Source organism: Colias eurytheme, chromosome 22, assembly GCF_061535395.1.
Source record: "Colias eurytheme isolate Ceu_HAF_F1 chromosome 22, ilColEury1 Martin Lab GWU primary, whole genome shotgun sequence".
NCBI lineage: Eukaryota > Metazoa > Arthropoda > Insecta > Lepidoptera > Pieridae > Colias > Colias eurytheme.
This window is the reverse complement of record NC_143001.1, coordinates 6,069,725-6,091,623: the sequence shown is the minus strand read 5'-3', so window position 1 is coordinate 6,091,623 and position 21,899 is coordinate 6,069,725. Positions and strand designations below refer to the sequence as shown.

The 21,899-nt window shown below is 33.4% G+C and overlaps 1 protein-coding gene and 1 long non-coding RNA gene across 2 annotated transcripts in view; one reads left to right on the top strand and one right to left on the bottom strand.

Annotated features, from left to right (window-relative positions):
- Positions 1-870: 870 nt before the first annotated feature.
- The window catches only part of LOC149898722 (nuclear receptor subfamily 2 group E member 1-like), a 33,305-nt gene continuing 12,276 nt past the window's right edge, over positions 871-21,899 (bottom strand). Inside the window, exons 5-11 of the mRNA XM_090114844.1 lie at positions 9,842-9,956; positions 4,066-4,202; positions 3,288-3,378; positions 2,248-2,356; positions 1,911-2,025; positions 1,557-1,676; positions 871-1,205 (exon numbers count right to left, since the gene is read on the bottom strand). Of these exons, the coding sequence (XP_089970970.1) occupies positions 967-1,205; positions 1,557-1,676; positions 1,911-2,025; positions 2,248-2,356; positions 3,288-3,378; positions 4,066-4,202; positions 9,842-9,956 (926 nt within the window). The 3' untranslated portion in view covers positions 871-966. The remainder of the gene's footprint in view (positions 1,206-1,556; positions 1,677-1,910; positions 2,026-2,247; positions 2,357-3,287; positions 3,379-4,065; positions 4,203-9,841; positions 9,957-21,899) is intronic.
- LOC149898723 (uncharacterized) lies at positions 6,001-7,416 on the top strand. The gene is made up of 2 exons (XR_016458031.1): positions 6,001-6,278; positions 6,364-7,416. It is a non-coding gene; the product is annotated as an uncharacterized LOC149898723 (long non-coding RNA).

Genomic DNA, 21,899 nt, shown 5'->3' with positions numbered 1-21,899 from the left:
TTGAAGCCTTTACAATCTAAGTAATTTTCCTACAAAAAACTTATATTACACATAATATAGGTACATTCAAATTGTACATGAACTAATTTCATATTTCTGAAATACCTACGTAAAGATTTTAAAGTTTAAGTTGTTTTTAATTGGAACGAAGTTCCTAAAGTTGGAACGGCACTTTTTGCTAGTTGATAAAAAGCAAACAATTCCACTGTAACTTCGTTCTTTGTAACTTCGTTCCACCCGGGTGTCCCTTGAAACGTTCTCTCAATTTTTTTTTATTTAATTAAATATAAAAGTAGGTTTCATTACAATAAGTAGTTAATATTATTAGAGAAGCATACAATTTTGTAAGTGGAAACATTCCAATTTTTAATGTAACTAGCAGATAATATATCTTACATTAAAATAATACTATATATTTGTACAAACTTAAATTTAAGAGGCCTTTAATTCGTTTAATTGTTTTACAACTTACACGCTATAAATAAAATAAAATAATGCATTTATATACAAGTTTTAATTATAATATACTTACTATAAAATGACTAGTTTACGTTTAGTAAAACTACATGAATTAACAATAAGCATATGCAATAGGTATAATATATTATACGATGCATTTTTACAATTAAGTACCTACATAGTGCGTTCTTTATAATATTATATTGGTTACTCCCAACGCCTGATTTTTAACAATCGTATTATACCTATTGTGTTTTTTTTCATTTTCAATATACCTACGTAGCATACTAGTACATATTTTACATTTCAAAAACCATATTTCTATCAGCTTACGTCTAAGGGGGCGTCCATATATTACGTGAGGTGTTTTTTTCAATGTCGCTGGAACAGCCGCGTGCCTAAGGTGTAATTTATTCTAGCAAATATTCCAACTGCCTCAGGGGCACACTTCGAAATAGGGGCAATAATAAGCTATACACAAATACTGCTTTATCTTCCGAAATAGCTTTAATTCTTATACATATCAGCCAACACTTTTTCCATAGGAGTGTGACCTATAGTTCTTGCAAAGAATTCCCGTTCTAACTGCCCCGGGGGCACAGATCTTAATAGGGGCAATAATAATAATAATCTGCCGAATCTAGCGGGCGCTGCCGCGTGGGCAGTTCTAGAGTGGGACATTAGCATTACTTGTGCTTGGTCTTGTAAATTCTCGATTTGGAGCGGGTCTTTGAGACCGCGGGTTTCTGTGGATAAAAAAACATAATTATATTATTTTTTTACAAAAATCTAAAACCGTTTAAAATTTAAATAATTACACACGGAAATCTTTCATATAAAATATGAATTTAGAATTTTTTTGAGGTCCGTTAATAAATAGATTATTCTTGTATTTCCCTTGCAAAGGAAAGGTAAGTTAAGATAACTGTGGAAAATAAATATTCAGAACTGTCTAACCTACTTATTATTAATTTTGAAAATAAAAAATTTCATTGCAATAAATGCTAATGGCAAATTGATCGAAAAATAAATGTGTACTATATTTATCGTTCTAAAAACTTTTTAAACTTATATTTTTTCAATACAATAAAACTCACCAGACTTAAAAAGCACAATCGCCTTCATACAAGCGAACTCAGCCGGATCGACTAGTACAGCGCGATACCGAGACAGTACTTCGCGCAAGCGACGCAACGTGGCTGAACTAGTGCCGTTTTCTGTAATTTATAATGTTATTTTAGTACATATGACAATACATACTAATATTATAAATGCGAAAGTAACTCTGTCTGTCTGTCTGTTACTCTTTCACGCCTTAACTACTGAACCAATTTGCATGAAATTTGGAATAGAGATATTTTGATACCCGAGAAAGGACATAGGCTACTTTTTACCCCGTGACATAGGACAGGTTTTATCCCGGGAAAGCTAGTAATATTATAACACAATACCTTGATCAGTTTGTTCGTTGCCAAAAAGTGCGGTACAAGCGGCATCTAAAGGCAGGCACCATTGTATCGCGTTCAAGAGAAATAACTCCGACCACGCTTCTTCTAGTAATATTACCTGTAACAATAGTGTTTTTTTTTTATTTCTAACAAAAAATTCTTGCGAGGGTAGTTTAAAAATCATAATTTATTTTATGTAAGTATAGTAGAAAGTGGTAGAAAAAATGTTTAACAGCTGATATGGTTATCGCCTATGGGGAATTAATTAAACGACAAATAGAATGTCATTATTTTTAATTAAAAATTGGATTGACTAAAAACCTAAAAAATAATGCCTTACCTGATCTCTAAAAGCTAGACTAGCGAAGGAAGGCAAATTCTTAGCCCATTTGACAGCCATGAACAAAAGTCGAGCCGCTGTTTCTGCCGCGCTTTCTACTCCTAGAGGCCTGTAATAAAATAATTATTTTATAATAATAATGTATTACTTCACTACATAGTATAAAATAAAGTCGCTTTCTCTGTCCCTACGTCCCTTTGTATGCTTAAATCTTTAAAACTACGCAACGGATTTTGATGCGGTTTTTTTTAATAGATAAAGTTATTCAAGAGGAAGGTTTTAGTATATAATTTATTAGGTAGGTAGGTTAGGTAGGCTAGTTAAACAATAAACTCAAAATTATGTTCAAAAAGTGTCCCAGGCAAACCTCTGCCTACGCGTTTGGCAGAGTTTACTATGTACGAAATAGGTTTGATGCACAATAAATAACCAAACTCACAATTATTATACCAAAGTACTCAAAAATTGTCCGAGACAAAACTCTGCAAACTCATGCATTATGCTCAAAATGCAAAACTCATTTTGTATTAAATGTGTTATGTAATATGACAATGTTTATATTGTCTGTATTATAAACTTATTAGTCTGTATTAGTTTGAAGTATGTTTTATTCATTCGTTCCTATGTTCACTCGCTCGCTCTCTTGCAATGTACTGTGTGACGATGTATCGTGTAATGAATGTAACTAAGTTATAAAGAAATATTAAAAAGCTGTTCGAAATCGTCGTTTCATTTTAAAACAACATCAAAATGTTTATATCATTGACGTACAATAATCAACTAGACCTCAAAAGTAGTATTATTATATATTCTGTGCTCAAGACTCACTATCACGCTCAAAAATCTAAAAAAAATTCGTTGGTACTATGTAAATATACCTTTACATTACATTTGGATCATACTACTAGATGTCGCTACTAGTCTTGCCTTAGTTATATTTTTTGATGTACAAATAGTATAGATATTACAGATTTGATATTATGAAAATAAATATAGTTTTGTAATTTGTTATATTGTAATATTAGGATAATTTTCCTTACCCATATGGCATGCAGTTTTGAGGGTAGCTGGTGACATTTGGTGGTGAATATGAAGTCGAATCTTCTTCATTTGTTACGTCGATGCTGTCATCTAAAAACAAATTGCATTATTATACATATTAGAGAGTTTTTCTCTTAATACTTATATTTTATTTTAAAGCAAAAATATATCCAAATATTGCAGACTGTATGTTCTCATAGCTACACAGGTCGACAGCTATAGATGGTCTGGTGTTATATAGCGATGTTAACACTCACCATCATTATCAGATTGCATGTTCTGTTAGTGATGGCGGCCATATTAACATTGGTAGCCAAACTAATGGTCTGGTGTTATTCCGATATTAACCACAATGTTAGCTACAACTTACCATCGCTATCAAACTGCATGTTCTCAAAGCTGCACAGGAGGTCTGATGTTAGCTAACACTTACCATCGCTATCAGACCAGGCGCGGTCCCAGGGGGGTGGTCACGGGGGACATGACCCCCCCCAAAATCGTACTCGATAAAATAGAAAAAAATTCTTATACTGTACAAAATATAAAAAGAACTAGTCAAGTGCGAATCGGAGTTCCGTTTAAACCTGTTTTTAATCACTTAATGTCGAAATTTGCGAAAAATTTGCAACATAAACTTAAATGGTTTGGGGGGGGGGGGGTTGCATACCTTTCCAGCCGCGTGACCCCCCCCCCCCAAATGTCAGGCTGGGACCGCGCCTGTATCAGACTGCCTATTCCCATAGCTACACAGCTGGTCTGGTATTAGCTAGCACTTACCATCACTATCAGACTGTGTGTTCTCGTGGTGGTCGTGCGAAGAGTCTGGTAGCGGCTGCGGCGGCAGCGGCGCGTAGTGCGGCGACAGCAGCGGGTAGCGGGCGGGAGATAGCGCCATTGCGAGTGATACAGGTGGTCTGGTGTTGGGATAATATTAATATAAGTAATATCAGCACATTATTGGTTAGTTTAAAAAAAAAGTGTGCGTGTACTAGTTTACACAGTAGGTACACACGTAAGAAGTGAAACTTCTTTATGACCTTATTTTTCAAAAAATAATTTTTTATATGCAACATTACAGAAACACGTCGAATCACGCGTGGTAGGGATAAGAAAAAGATGGCGCGTAACGGAAAAATGTCACACGTAACGAAAAAATGTGACACTACATTTTTTTCCAACCCCGATAAAAAAGTTTCACTTCAAAAAATAACGCACTAAATCATTAGTAGGTATTAGAATAAACCTATCTTACTATTAGGCCATTTAGGTACCACTGAAAGTAATTGTACTTTTAAATTAAATAACTGCCTTAATTCCTTTATTACACTCTGACCTCTACAAACTGACCTAACAGTTCCTCATTTTGAAAATATTATTTTATTACACGTATTTTAAACACAAGCGACAATATCCGTGTCAAATTGAAACCTTTAAAAAGCATTAAACCAATACAATCATAACGCTCCCGTGCAAACACATTACGCCCTGGCGACCCCATAAAATTCCCATACCGTTTGCAAATATTACATTAGCATACTCCTCCTATGATTTACCACTACAACGTTGTGCACTCTCTCGATTGCGAGATTTGACTGCCAAATGTGATTGTATTGAATCGTATTTGATTTGCATGGGAGTGTTTTCTTTGCGAATGGCTTGGGTCAAAGGGCAACGGATTTGGATTCAATTTGTTGGATGGAGACAGTTTTGTCGGATATCAATTTGATGTAGAGAAATGAATGAACAGCTATTTTTTTTAAATTTACGTGGTGATTGAAAAGACAAATTTTCAATCACCATGTAAATTTAAATAAACACAATTACTAACAAGAAAGCCTTATATTATCGATTATATCCAACCATTAGATAGGAGTTAACGGAACCAGACGCCAGTCACCCGTCCCTGAATCCCGACCCTTGATCACTTTGAAAGTTGATTTACGTCTCAATGATTTGACGTCAGCCAACTATATACTAATATGTACAGTCTGGTTATAAAAGGAACAGTTATTTATGCTGTGACGCTATAAGTGACATTATCTATTAATAGATGGAGATATTCTAAATATGCACTGAGAAAATTTTGCTTTAGCAAAGTACCAATTTAGCTCGGTTAAAAATTATTCTGCTGCATTCAATCAAGTCGTATTTAAAATGTGTATTAAAGCTTTGCTAGTAAGTATTATACAAGCAAGTATTGCTAAATATTCTTGGCTATTATTAAAAAAGTACTTATTTATTTCAAAATTAAAGACTCGGTCAATATTACCTTTACCGAATTAGGTTCAAAATAGACAAGCTTACGTTATTATTTAATGATAAGTAAGTTATTTAATTTTAGACTTAACCATAGTTGGTTACTATTTACACAGAGTTCGGTTAAAAATAAACAAGCTCACATTATCATTGAATGACAAGTAACAAGTACAATGACAAGTACATTTAAATTTAGACATAATATTATTTGGCTAAAATTAAATAACTTGCTATGATACATATAACCGTGTTTCTTACTTAAAAACAAACAAGTAACTTATCTATTGGTAGATAAGCACAGCTCGGCAATTAACAATGGAGCGAATACTATTTTTGACCGAGTAACTTGATAAAAATTAAACAAGGAATTGGCTGCGTAGCCCGCAAAGTCAGCCATTTCTATCAAATCATAGTCGAGTGACGAACGTGTCTGTTGAAGCGCCGGCCGCGGCGCCGCCTCAGCACCTACAAGGCAGATTCAAATTTACATTAAAATCAATAACTTTTCATCATCATTTTGATTCATCAAACTATAATAGAAGAGCAAGATGCAGAAGACAAACTATTATGGCTCAAAAACTCCTCTGAGCCATGGACAGCCGTAGAACTAAAGTGGCAAGAAACTACAGAGACGAGGCTAATTCCTGCAAAAGAGTTAACCATAGCTCCAATACGGTATAATACCTCAATACAATGAATATGCGGATCTTAAAAAACCCAAAGGATATCTTCTGGTGAGTTCAGTTTTTTTGAATTTATTGTCTGCTTTAGTTTAATTACTTTTGTATAAGTACTTAATTTTTTTTAATTTGTTTACAGCTAGAAAAAGATTTTGAAAACCAAAGGACAATATACCGAAATCACTGAAAGCTTCCCCACAATCAAGCCAAAAATATTTGAATTAGTAAGTTACTTCTGATCAAGCAAGATACCTATTGTCATATACCTATTACTTTCATATGTAAATTACATAAGATACGATATAGTTCGGATATAATATCTACACATCAAACATGTCTATAATCCTAGATGTTGACAATTTTTTGGATAAAAATCATTTCCAGTTGCTGGAATACTTAAAATGGCCTTGGGTGAAGACACATTTCATTTTATCTAAAAAGTGTTTTGGGTGTGGTTTTTTCACATTTTGTAACGAGGTTCAACCAGAACATTTTATAATAGAAAACGAACAATATGTAAAGAGCTTATTGTACTTTATTTTTTTTTGGTGCAAAAAATGTTTAAGTTTTAGCATTTATGATCATTTTCCCGACGACGAATGTGAATTATGTTTCAATTAGATTAAATGTTTAAAAAAATGACGGTTTTACTTGTTGGGTTGTAATCAAATTATTAGATCAAAACGATTACTTATTCTCCTAGCTTATTCTATAGTTTTTGCCTAAACTTTTGACTTATCAAATACATATAAGTACAATTTAGGTGTAGTAACTTGCTTACATTCCCATAATGGTTGTTTGTTTTTTATGTAAACAAACCTAAACCACTTTCATTAGAGAACAAACTCCAACATCGTGAAATAAAATCAGCTGTTCCGTAGATTTTGGCATAGTAGATAATTCCACTTTTGTATATGAAACAGTTGATAGGTATTTCTTTTACGATGTTGGATTTGGTCCTATACCTAATATAAGTGTTCAGGTTTGTACTTCGTAGTCTGAGTCATTCCTTAAAAGTTTGCTCATGATTTATATTTCATCCTGTTATTGTGCAAATTAAAACACAGAACACCAGTATCGTTTCTTGACATTAAGAATTGTGTACTATTTTTAAAAGTAGTAGTATTTAAGTGTAAGTAGTATGTTACTTGAAATGATTGTATCGTGTACTGAATAAAGCTAATTTCATTAATGTGCATAATTTTCTTTCAGTTTCCTCTAAGTTTTTGGTGTGTCGGCAAAATGAGTGTTGTTTTCTTACATGAACGTTTCATTGGCTTTTTTTCCGACATGCCAAAATTTTGCCCTCTGCACTAATAATGGTACAAATTACAACATATTGAACTAGGTAAATATTTTCAGTATGAGCTGACCTCACATTGTATATAGGGTGTAACAGAAAGGGGTACACATCTAAGCAGGGCGTGATGTACTGATGAAACTGAACAACTTTTCCCAAAGAACATAAGGTCAAAAGATGAAAATAATGGAGAGGTAAGATGAAAATAATGAAAACAATGGAGGGTTTTTTTTTCATCTTTCGACCCATTTTCCTTGGGAAAAGTTGTTCAGTTTCATCAGTACATCACGCCCTGTTCGTATGTGTATAATGTATATCCCCTTTCTGTTACACCTTGTATAGGTTTTACGAACATTTACAGGTCAGCTTATACTGAAAATATATAGCTTAATATGTGTCATTTGAATTAGTACTTGCAACAAAGTATTTTAACTATGGTTACCTAATTAACCCGTCTAAGAATACAAAGTAACTTGGCTAAATATACCAATCTTAATTGACTAGAAAGAGTATATGTATTTAGTTATAGTTACCCAATGTACACGATTGACAGTACCCAGTAACTTGGCTACGTATACAAATTTTTAATTGAGTAGAAGTAACAAAGTAGATTGGCTGTCCCTACCCAGTAAATATGATTAACATTATCGTGTTACTTAGCTAGTTTTACGAAGCAAAATATTTGAATTCACTGAGTTACTTTGCTAAAAACAGCAGAGCACGTTGGGTATTATTAACAGAGTAACACGATTCAATATAGTAAATAGGTTTGTTATGTTTACTGAGTGAATAGGTTAAACGCAACAAACCTTTAATACGTATTTTTTTACCACTTTAGTGGGTTTATATTACCAACATACGTTAACAAAGTTGACTTGTATAATTTTAGCAACAAACTTTGCAGGCTCCCTCCGAAGCAAGTTACTCGGTTGTAAATAGCAGCAACTTGTCTATTTATAGCCGTTACGTTTTCTCAGTGTGTATTGAGAATTATATTTAGGTATGACTAGGTACTATTGTATGGAATGGATGGAAATAGGATTGGTTGATAGAAGAAAGGTTGGTCTGGTCAAGGTAAGATTATGTGAAGCGGTAAATATTTCTAGGTTTAACAGTGGATTTCTTGCTGATTTGAAATTATTAAAAAAAATTGTTATAACCTAAAATTTGGAAATATGCTACCTGCTGGGTACCTACTGTAAGACATGATACCTAGATATAACCTCTAACCTACCTAAAAAGAGACGTTATTTCATAAGCTAAAGCTTAAATTTTGTCTGTCTCTTTATTTTTATTAGTCATTCAAAATGCAAAGATAATTAGGTACTGTGTATTTGATGATATCTATTTTTGGAATGTTGTACCTATTATCCTACTTAACCCTACTAATGTTATAAATGCGCAAGTTTGTGAGGCTGGATTTATGTGATGTGTATGTTTGTTACTCTTTCACGCAAATACTAATTACAATGAAATTTAGCATACATATAGAGGGTAACTTGGATTAACACATAGGTACCTAAGGTTTTATTCCGGAAATCCGACGGGAACAGGAACTATGCGGGGTTTTCTTTGAAAATGTGGGCGAAGCCGTGAGCGGAAAGCTAGTAAGGTTATAAAATATGTAATCTTAATAAATAATGTGACAAGTAAAACATTTAACATTATACCTACACAATTTTAGACCCTCATAAAACCCATATCCATGTTCTATAATTCTGTGATAATTCTACATATAATTCTTTGATAATTCTACATAATATATCATTATAACACTCAAAAGACATTTATTCACAACACGACAGTTTCCATATTCCACAGCATACAGTGAACAAAGTATTTCAAAGGCTTTCCGATAGAAGAGTCAAAGTGCAGTCACTCGCGCGAATGTGTATCGTCCTTTGGAGAATGTGTGAATAACAAAATATGTAGTTTTTTAGATATTGTTTAGATATTTCAATGTTTTGTGGTGCATATGTACCTACAGAAATAAAGAGGTTAGTTTGCTACGTTTCTGTAATGTTTTATATTGTGTATAGAAAATGCAGTTACAAATAAGCAAGTATAGGTTCGTTTAGTCGATTTTAGATGGCTTCAACATTTCCAGATCGTAATCAATTAAAATTACATTATAAATTATATTACATTATAAACTGTTTAAAAATTGTAAACTGTATCTACCAGAGCATTAATAGTTAAACGTAGGTAGGTAAGAATTATTTTTCGATGGTTTAATGAGTCCATTATTTTATCTATCAATCTAACTATCTATAATATTTATCAGTAACTTAAATTTATTTTTCATTTAGTAACTTACCCGAACACTCCTACAGCAACCGCCGCTTCTCTGAGGGCTCTCTCTTGGTCCATATCCCGTAGGGCTTCAGGTCTGATGGTTGCCGTGTTTCTGGGTTGACGCTCGTTTTGTACCGCTGCGGACAAATATATTGTATTTTATCTGTTCATTTAAATAAAATTGGTTTAGTCAGTTGCCATAATATGGTAGGACCATTCCTGGGATATTATTTTACCTTAAATATTCTTATTAAGCTATTGCATAGCTTCTATCGCGGGCCTTGAGCGCGGGGACCGAATCCAGAAATTCCGTAACGAAAAAACCTCACGCTCCCCACGGGGACGGGCGCGGAGGTGTGGCTTGAAGGCATAGCATGCAATAGCTTTACCGCGGCAGTCCCCGAATGCCACACGTCTTTTTAAATAAAAGTCTCGTTTTAAATTGTCAGTTGCCATATGCTCTTGGGAAAGGATAAATTTATGAAATTTCATGTGTTTACCAGCTTACCTATTTAGCAAAGGAAAACCCGCATGTTTCTCGTTCCTAATAGATATACCTATGGGGAAAATGACTCTTATTTCCTATATCAGGTCTCAAACTATCTTTGAACAAAATTTCATCAAAATCGGTTCGGTGGTTTAGGCGTGAAAAAGATAAATTGGAATGTCTGTCTGGGAAAAAAACGAGCGATACGCTACTATCTAAGACAACTATAAATATACTTTTTTTCAGAAAATGAATGAAAATAATATTCATTCAATCACACCTACCCCATTTAAATTCATTAAAAAAACTAGTTACAAATCTAAGACACTCAAAATAGCACTGAAAGCACTAAGTTCTCCTTTCTCGTAAAACCTACGGTTCGTAAATTATTATAGTCACGTAGGAGCTAAAATAAAGTCTCCCGACCCTTCATTTTATATGGTATCTTTACTATTGAGATGAAGAACACGTTACCGTAAGTAACAAAAATTATTTCTATATATAGGTAATATGTACAATGTTTTCTATTTATGGAATTTATTTAAGTCAATACATAATACTAAAAAAAATTGATTTGTTTATTGGATATTAAATATTATGATTTACTTCAAAAACTATAGAGCTAGATATGTTACATTTCAAATGGTAGGTATAGGTATTTGATTTTATATCCTTTTTAAAATCTCAAATTCTTTACCAATTTAATCACGCAATTCGATAACATCGATAATACTAAACAAAAGTCTGGAACAAACAGAAAAAAAACTGCAATAAATAGGTAAACAGCTCTACAATAATTGTAGAATAATTATTATTCTATATAGCTTTTAAAAACCATATTTATTTACCAGCAAAACCTTTTGTCACTTAACACAACCTTTCGTTCTAGCATGTCACCCCTGTAAGGTTACGAAGGGACGGAGGCTTTTATTTAATTTTATTGCCCTGAAACTGTAGGCACTGTCTAGTGAACTTCGATCGATGTCGTTGTTTGAGACAGTTTGTATATACATATGTACTTTTATATTTAGGTACATTTTTATCTACCTACATACCTACCTACTTGGAAATAAAATTATAGTAAGTAGTAAGTACTAAGTACTGTCTGTTCATTTAATATTTGATGATTGAGTGATTTCTGCATTTCTCGCATACCTACCTAATTATTTAAGCGATGAAAACAAAATGTTTTTTTGTTTGTCCGGGCTAATGGGTGCATACGTAATTAATAATTATTAAGTAATAATTATAAACAGGACATAAAGTTTGTTTATTTTTGTTTTTACGCTTCAGCTGCTGAATCAATTAGGTACCTACAAATGAGTTCATGGTATCAAATAAGAAACATTTACATTCACATGACTTTTAAAATAATATTAGGTAGGTACTTCCCAATATTTTGAAATGTCGATGCATAATAATTCTACAGGTAGGTTTACATCACTACATAGTATAAAACAAAGTCGCTTTCCCTGTCCCTATGTCCCTATATCCCTATGTCCCTTTGTACGCTTAAATCTTTGAAACTACGCAACGGATTTTGATGCGGTTTTTTTTAATAGATAGAGTGATTCAAGAGGAAGGTTTATATGTATAATAACATCCATTAAATAGTGGAGAAGTACTGTTATTTTTGAGTTTTCTAATGTGATGTCGTAAATAATTACATTTTTTCCGCTTATATTGCAAACGCAGGCTGAACCCTACGAGTTTTATCAAAATAATGTACTAAGTATTGTACACATTGAAAAGGTCTACAGAAAAGTCCGCGATGGTATATGTCTATCTCTTATGGATAACCCACAATAACTTTTTTTTGTCATTTACTTTTTACGACAAATAATGGATAATTTTCGAAGCGATTTTAATAAATACAGCATTAATCCTTAACCAATTAAATACCTTGAATACATTGTTCATTTAATATAGATCTATATGGCCCTTTATACCGTATGATTTAAGTAAATATTTTCGAAGATATTACAGATTTAAAAATTGCGGGACGTAGCGTTTGAGGCGGTACCGGCCGGCCGCCATTGCACCCGAGCGAAGCCGGGGCGGGTCGCTAGTTAGTTTATATTATCTAGTACTAATAACCATTTATATCCTACTAATATTATAAATGCGAAAGTTTGTGAGGATGTGTGTCTGTGTTTGTTACTCTTTCACGCAAATTCTACTGAACCGATTACAATGAAATTTAGCACACATATAGGTAGAGGATAACTTTGAAATCCCACGGGAACGGGAACTATGCAGGTGTTTCTTTAAAAACGCGGGCGAAGCCGCGGGCGGAAAGCTATAGTTATTACATATTTGTAAATTTAAAATGTCGCTACGATATCTTATTTCATAAAACCTTATCCCATTCCATACCATAATAAACGAAGAAGCAATTAATCGCACTATCATAAATAGATTAACAATAGCATAGGATTAAACTAGGTTTAATCAAAGTCTACAATTATACTAACTTATAACGTGTAGTTAACGGCAACCCCTCCATAGCCCACTATAAATCAACAGGCCCCGCCCACTTCCGACCGCCATCTTTGAGCTCTCACAGCTCACTTCCGGAAAGGGATGGACTGGTTGGTTTGGGAATATTTTTTATCTGTATTTTTTGTGAAAATTTTTATATCCTAGTATGTTTTAAAAGGAGCTTTTATTAAGAAGAATAATAAATGTGGAAATCTATGAAATATTATAACAAACTTCCATCTGCAAGGTATTGCAATTTTACAAAATACCTAATGCAGAAAATAAAAGTAAAAAGCTCAAATTTCTACACGGCAAAATTAATTTATTTTTATTCATTCATATTCATTCGTCATCATTCAAATATATTATGCAGAAATAAAACTCCATCTGTTTAAATTGTACTGAAATAAAATTACCCTTTCAAAAGACTAGCATAATTGAAAAATAAAATCAAGATCAGGTGCAAGCCTCATCTGCTACAGATCCCTAAATCCATTCCGCACGAAAACGACTAACATCATACCGTCTCTTTCACACCCATACAATTTCCATCCTACCCTCCTTCTCTACCGAGCTACAAATTCATTCGGCTTTACTGGTTATTGATTCTTGGGAACTCGACTCACATAAATGTGCACTCAAACGCCAAAGCTTAGGGTCGAAAATGCTTTAATCGCTACCGCAGATTTATCATTCTGACAGTTCAAAACGCGACCTTAAGCCTTTTGAGATTGAACGCAAACTTGGACGCCTTAAAAGTTAGAAATCCTTTCAGGTACTTCATTTGATCGTTACTTCATTATTTATGGAAATTGAACTTCAACGTTATGGGGATAGAGTTCAATATTAATGTAATGGTGGTTGTGACGTTTTGTAGAGGGGGGCGATTAAAACGGGTCGGATTTAGGGGTTTTATGGAAGGATTAAAATCGCATTAATCAGTGTCTATAGCTTTAACTCTGATATAAACAGTTAAGTGTTAGGGTACGATGTTGGATTTCAGTACAGTCGCGACGCGAAAGGCTTATAAATTATGCGGATAAATTGAAAATACCTTTTTATCGAATGTGTTGTGACAAAATTCATTCGTCGTTTTCAATTCCGCTTTTTACTTTGTCTAGGTGAATTTAAAATGTTATTTCCATACATCAGATTGTTTCATTGCTTGGTAGAAATAAAATGATTCACTATTAGAAAATGTAATTTGTTTTAAGTAAGTAAGTAGGTAATTCACAAACACTTAGGTACGTAAAAAACGAACTTTCTAATCGTTTTAAAAACGAAACATTAATAAATCAAAAAATACCTATACACATTGAGTAATTGATAATAACGTATTACATAAAACAAATAAAATTGGAAATTTTTAATTATTCATAAAATAATATTAATCACATTGCAAAACAATTTTGTACGCGACGGTTCGCAGAATACCGGGCTTAAAGCTCCGAAGTAAAGGCAGAGTTGAGATTAAAACATGAAATCATCCCATTAGCATTTCATTTCCCAAATGAATCTTTAATTTTCTTTTTTTCAGCTTTTCGTAAGAATCTTTTGTAGGATTATTGATGGTTTTTGAAGTATAAAGAATGTATTGGTTACTTCGAATGCTTATAAGGTTATAACACTCAGTCAGTTGCTTGTTAAAATGTTATCTATATATTTTATTTAAGTTTTAAAATTTATTTTTAGAAAGAATTCACGTAAAACAACAAGCAGTCTATAACCATTTGCTTAAGTAACGTTATAATTTTACACATAATAATAAATTCAAAGGATAAAAACGAGAAACAAAACGCAAATTAAATTACGCCAATTAAGTAGCAAAGGAAGAAGCCGAGGCGTTTGACAAAGTGAGCCATCGTCACAACCCAACATAATGAGATTGTCGCGTCGACATCTCAAAGTGTAACTCAATTAAGCTCTCCTTTACACTGCAGAGAGCCGAGAGCAAAATAATGCAAAGCTTAAAGCAATAAAGGCCAGAATATACGTCGGGTGTGCCGCAGGGAGGCGCACCACGCCCTCATTACTTCAACATCTTTTTGTCAGTTTCTTTTCGTGTTAAATTAAATCAATGTGACATTGTTCGAGCACTCGGCGGTTATGGTAATCGTCGGATGGAAGTTTCAAGTTTGATTGCGGGGATTTTTGTTTGCTCCGCATTCGAAATGTGCTTTGTTTGCCGAGTTTTGTTATTTTTCTTACTTAAATTTAATGGTGTCGAGACAGTGTAGGGGAGATGGGCCCAAAGGGGGCACCTTACGGGAAAATTAAAAAAAAATGAAGTTTGAAAAGAAGTTAATCCATTTATTTTTTTGCCAAAAGTTCCATTAATAAATACTTTTGAATGCTAAGTGGTTAAATTTGTCAAAAGTTAAAGTATATAATAATTATTAACAGTTTACTAAAAGCCTACGATTGCCCGCTTTGCCCGAAGGGGAGGCCTAAAGCGGGCTTTCGTTTAGGGCAAAACGGGCAGTAGTTGGGTAAAGCGGGCAGGCCTGGATTTAAACAGTAGATTTCAAAATATACAGCCACAAATAATATATACAATAATAAATAGAGTAAAAGACACAAAAATATTTTATAAGTTATGTATTTCAAACAGTCATACAATGATACAATTATTTTTAAATGAATATATGAAACAAATGAACTTCTTAGGAGCTTTAAACTTTTAGGTACAATATTTCCAGATATATCTGAAATAATATTTAAAAAAATAACGCCCTGTTTACAGTCTATCATTATTTAGTCTCTAATAAGCGATACAATTATTTCATATATATTTTTTTTATAAATCCTAAAATAATGTAATAGGTAGGTATACAAGTTCCAAAAATTCTTGTTTAGACAGCCCGTAAAATAAAGAGTCCATGTGGAATACGTATTCCAAAAGCTCCATTTCTTGTTCCGTAGAAAAGACAGTAAGTAGTAAACCTACCAAGCTTTACATTACACGAACCCAATTTTAGATGTCTGCAATGTCGTTCTTGGAATCCCATATTTAGTTGTTACTTTTTTGACAGGTTTTCCTAACTCTTGCACTTCTCGTTTTGCTTGCTGCATAGTTGAGCGTTGCCATGAGGCTTGTGAAGTTTTACGCTTATATTTACGCCGGTTATAAGCGGTCATCTGAAAGGAAAAAGCAAATTAACAAAAGAATGTAACATTTTAGCGGACGGGGCAAAGCGGGCGCGTGCCCGCTTTACCCTGCCCGCTTTGCCTTTTTCGACATTTGAAAGGTTCAGACGAAATTCTACCTCAAAATTTTTAGACACGTGGATTTTTATGGAACCAAAATATGGCCAGATAGCCACTTAATAACTAACAAATTTTGGTTAAAGGATTGTAAACACCAAAATAAAAAGAACACATATTACATACCTTGCAATATTTTTCAAAAATCGTCGAAAAACATTTATTTGTTGCAGCTTGTAAATGCGTGCTCGCAAGCGAATCCAACGACTGCCGCGAGGTGGGAAGGGTGTGGGGATCGTGCTCACGAGTCGCGCGCGCGCCATTATTTAAAATTCCGATACTATACTGTGTGCCCTCTTTAGGCTCTGTGCCCACTTTAGGCCCCTTTCCCCTATACGTTTATTTTTTAAACGCTTTACCTTTTGTAGAGAGGGCCAAAATAGGTATCTACCTACTACCTAGGTTTGTCGAAGCTTTAACGGGATGAAAAATATAAATAATATAATATAATACAAGAAATAAAATAGCGAGGAAAACCAATAAGTTATTAAATAAATAGCGTATATACCAGCTTACGAAAATATTTGATTGTTTACTTATAATTTAACATCCATATTAGGAAACACACAACTGAAAACTCTAATAACAATTATATGTGCATGCATCATTCACCACCACAAATAACGATCCAATTACTACATCTTTCACATAATCTAATGTTATTTTTTCATCACAAAGCGTAACCACATCCACCTTCACGGTAGGGCGCTCATTTGAATAAGTGTGAACCGCTGTAGGGCACAGCTTTGTAGTTTCTGTCTAATTATCTACATTTGGAATATGCCCATCATTATCGTGGAGGCGGGAATCTTTGGATCCGGCTTAGGGGCTTGTGGCTTTTTTAATTGTTGCGTTTGAAATTTGAATGTTTAATGATGTAGGTATAGTTTGGCGACAAATGACACTAATGTACTGTAAATTTAAAATTTCTATATTTAATAAGAGACGATGATTAATAATTGGAAATTTAGATAAGATGAACATCGTTATATTTCACAACAAATCTTTGAAATTTTACATTTTTAACTTTTATCCTTAATCGATTTTCGTGTACATTATCACGCTGCTATAATACATTTTATGAGTGATTGTGTAAACAACAAGAAGTTCTTCTATTGTACCTAGTACAGTCTACTAATTACCAAATAAAAAGGCTCTTTCAAGTGATACCTTACGATTTAAGTTTTTCTAAGTGAAAAATATTTAATTTTCAGTTGCTTCAAAAACAACTGAAGACAATGATGTTTTTAAGAATTATAAGTCTTACTAAACTAAAATTTTACCAGAATTAAAAGAAAAACGCACCAAAGACAACATGACGACTATTAGAGCGAATTCAATTGTAACAATGGACTAAGCCTCGGGCAAGGGTTACTAATAACAGATTTACTAGCGAAGGGTGGGTTTGCTTAGATAATGACTCGAGTAGTGACATATTGATTGGTACTTGGGAAATTGTTTGGGAATAGAAAGATAATGTTCCCATGTAAAGTGAAGACAAAATTATAGAAATAGAGGAAACATTGGAAGATGTTTTAGACATTGTAGCAAAGTAAAAATAATTTGGAAAATCCAAAAGTGCACGCCTCATAATTTTTTTTTTAATAAATATTTATTAATTATTATTTTTTTTATTTAATAACAATTAAACCACATCGAATCAGACCCTGAAAAATGAAAGGGTTCTATTCCTGAGCATACTCAAGCGTAAGAGAAAAAAAAAAGACTCGATTAGTAAAGTATTTCGGTCGCTATCGTGTTAACAAGAAAAAGGATCCGCACATACAGACACACGGACGTCCAAGACAGAACTTTTTTAAACTGTTTTTTAACTAGTTTAAATAACAAAAATGACATCAAAAATATCATGAACGTTAAAAATAGTGTTTTTTTTTTTTAATATGTGTGTGTATGTATTATCTTACAAGTGCAATGTATGATACATAAAGACATTTTAAGTTTGAAAAATCAGATGTTTTGCGCGAAGTGACAGTAGTACCCACCTCAACGCTTCGCTTATTGAGGCGTGCAATAATATCTGTCAGAATATTAACATGATTGCCACAGAGTTGCTTTTTATATTACATTTCTAAATAATTATGTATTTCAATGTTCTTTAAAATAGTGTTCTTTAAAATTGTTTTTTTTAAGACTTTCTACAAAACTGTAGTTGTTAACGTTTTTGTTATTTTATTTAAGTTTACTTTAAAGGAGTAAGAAAAATATACCTAATTATCGACGGTTACATTGGGGATTTGGTAATAGCTGTCTCAAAAACCTTGAAAATGACACCCATGATGAAAAGATGTAAAATTTTCGTCGGCGCCATCTTCGATTTTAGTTTTGACCTCATATTGGTTAATAGCTACCCCAAAAACCATGAAAATGACACCCGTGTCGAAAAGATGTAAAATTTTCGTCGGCGCCATATTGAATTTTAGTTTTGACCTCATATTGGTTAATAGATACCCCAATAACCATGAAAATGACACCCATGGCGAAAATATGTAAAATTTTCGTCGGCGCCATCTTGGATTTTAGTTTTGACCTCATATTGGTTAATAGCTACCCCAATAACCATGAAAATGACACCCATGACGAAAATGTGTAAAATTTTCGTCGGCGCCATCTTGAATTTTAATTTTGACCTCATATTGTTTAATAGCTACCCCAAAAACCATGAAAATGACACCTATGACGAAAAGATGTAAATTTTTTGTCGGCGCCATCTTGGATTTTAGTTTTGACCTCATATTCGTTAATAGCTACCCCAAAAACCATGAAAATGACACCCATCACGAAAAAAAGTCAAATTTTCATCAGCGCCATCTTGGATTATAGTTTTGACCTCATATTCGTTAATAGCTACCCCAAAAACCATGAAAATGACACCCATGACGAAAAGATTTCAAATTTTCGTCGGCGCCATATTGGATTTTAGTTTTGACCTCATATTGGTTAATAGCTACCCCAAAAACCACCCACATTTGCAAATGTGTTTGCTACTTAGGAAAAGTTCAGATTTAAAGATATAAGTAGGTAATGTGACGAATTTAATTTATTTCATTCCGACTGTTTCTCGGAATAACATACATTTACTAAGAATTGCATACAATGCCGGTTTTAATATATTGCCGGTAACATAATATTATGTATGATAATAATTCTTAAAAAAGTATTTTATACATTTCTTAAAAAGCTTCGATATTGTATACAATAATACAATTCATATTCAAATTGTTGTAAAATAGTCACACTTTTTTAAGTTGGTTGAATACACTAAAATACTTATAAGGATCGTACCTACTAATAAAAGTAACAAAATGAATTTTTAAAGTTCCCAGTAATCTTCTGGAATCAATTTCAATAAAAATATAAAAATTCACTTCAAAAAAAAAAAAAAAAACATCCGAGTTTTTTTTTGTTTATTTAATAACAATTAAACCACATCGAATCAGACCCTGAAAAATGAAAGGGTTCTATTCCTGAGCATACTCAAGCGTAAGAGAAAAAAAAAGACTCGATTAGTAAAGTATTTCGGTCGCTATCGTGTTATGGTCCGGGAGCCAGCAGCAGATTTTATGACCAAGTTCCTCTCAAGCGGTAATTAGTAAAATGCATCAAAGTATAGTATTATGAAGCCTCGTGAACGTCAGCTGGAGCTCGGTTGGGGGGAAGAGCGGTTGTAGCCTCCCGTATCAGCTGACGGTTTTTCCACCAAGATACAGCCAGCTGACATATATATTTATCCACAGTTACATATAAGCTATCATCAGGTAAATTTTTGTTTGAGAGGAAATAACGGAAAATAAATTTTTCTTTAAATTTAACTTTCATGTTCGAGACACCAGCTGACGTATAATACACCATGTTGTAACCAGCTGACTATTTTTTTTCGTTGAGATATTGGGTTAGCTACAATTTGACAAATTTTTAGCTGAGAGGAAATGAATGAATGAATGCATTTTTTTTCCTATGTGCGTGGGAGGCTACAACCGCTCACCCCCCCAACCGAGCGCCAGCTGACGTTCACGAGGCTTTATAATACTATACTCTCATGCGTCTGACGAATTATCTCTTAACAAGAAAAAGGATCCGCACATACAGACACACGGACGTCCAAGACAGAACTTTTTTAAACTGTTTTTTAACTAGTTTAAATAACAAAAATGACATCAAAAATAGCATGAACGTTAAAAATAGTGTTTTTTCTTAATATGTGTGTGTATGTATTATCTTACAAGTGCAATGTATGATACATAAAGACATTTTAAGTTTGAAAAATCAGATGTTTTGCGCGAAGCGACAGTAGTACCCACCTCAACGCTTCGCTTATGAGGCGTGCAATAGAGAGAATTACGAAGATAAATAGTGAGTCGGTTAATGCTCTACTTATACTTAAGTAGGTATACATTCTAAAACTACATACCTATAGAATTAATTAATACTCTATCTCTATCGCGATCCTTATTCGAATTGACATTATTCAATTATTTCATTAATTAAGTGAATTAAACAGATTTCATTTTATGCAATTAAATAATATCTTCATTTATAACATTTTTAAATTATTTTTTAAACACTTTGATGTCACGACCAATCCTGCCTTAATCATTAAACTTTGCATACTTTTATCTTTTATTTCATGTTGTTTTTCATCCGAGCAATTACTCCCACCATTTAAATTATTACACCATTTCAATTCCAGCGGAATAGATTGCTAAACTAACAAACGTATGCACGGGTTAACCCGAAAAATTACAATTTTTAGGGTCCCTAATCTCCCATTTGTATACTGAACGGTTTTAACACGTGGCGGCGCGTGGCTGTTTGATTTTAAAAAGCGTCTTTAAGTATGACTTATACGATTTGCATAATCTGTGATGTATATTCTTGTTGCGATTTCAATGATTGTATGAGCCAATAGATGTAATTTATTCTCTCGTAACACAGTCGCAAATTTAATCGTATCTAATAATTTTCTGGGAACGAACGCTTTTGTCTATCTAGCATAACATGAAAATCTTGATGACTTTTTTCAACGATAGAAAAAATTTGATCATGATGTGGGATTCGGACCAGCGTTTTCGATCTGACGTTTTCTTGGCTCGTCAAACGAATTTCTTCTACTCAATTTTATGTACCCAATATAAAAATCTTAAAAGCGAATCTTATCTCTGACTACTTGATTAGATTCATAATTTGATGTCATTTTTGTTCTTATAATAATTATTATAACACGCGAAATATTCCCAGTAAAAAAGACCTGAACATCATCTAAATCAAAATCAGTCATTTCCAGACCTAAATTCCAATCCAAGCATGAAATTTCGCTACCAATATTTGCAAACACGTCAAATTAATAAGCTTAAACAATAAAAAGCTCAGAGTCGTTCCCATAAAGCCCGAAACACGGAATAATATCAAATATGGCATCCGTCAAGTGCAGGGCTGCGTCAATTAGACCGTGAGATATTGGAGCAGACATTGCCTAGGGTTGGCAACTTGGAGAAAAATATAATAAAAAATTAATGAAAGATTAATGTTTTGAACGTTTGGATGATGAAATTAAAAACTATTGGACTTCAAAAATTTTTTACCGAAATCTGTATTATTCCCGAGTGATATTTTGTTGTCGTTTTAATCCCGGGTTAACTTGTACGCGCCGCATCGCGGTCGGTACGCGCGTCTCGGATTTTTAAAGTGAAACTTTTATTACATCGTCTCAAACTTTTTGGTCTGTGTAGCGCATGTCGCGTGTATCGCGGCGGCCGAGTAGGTATACCTACTCGGCAGCCGACCATCACGCGACATGCGCTACACAAAGCAGTGTTCGGAACCGTTCGAA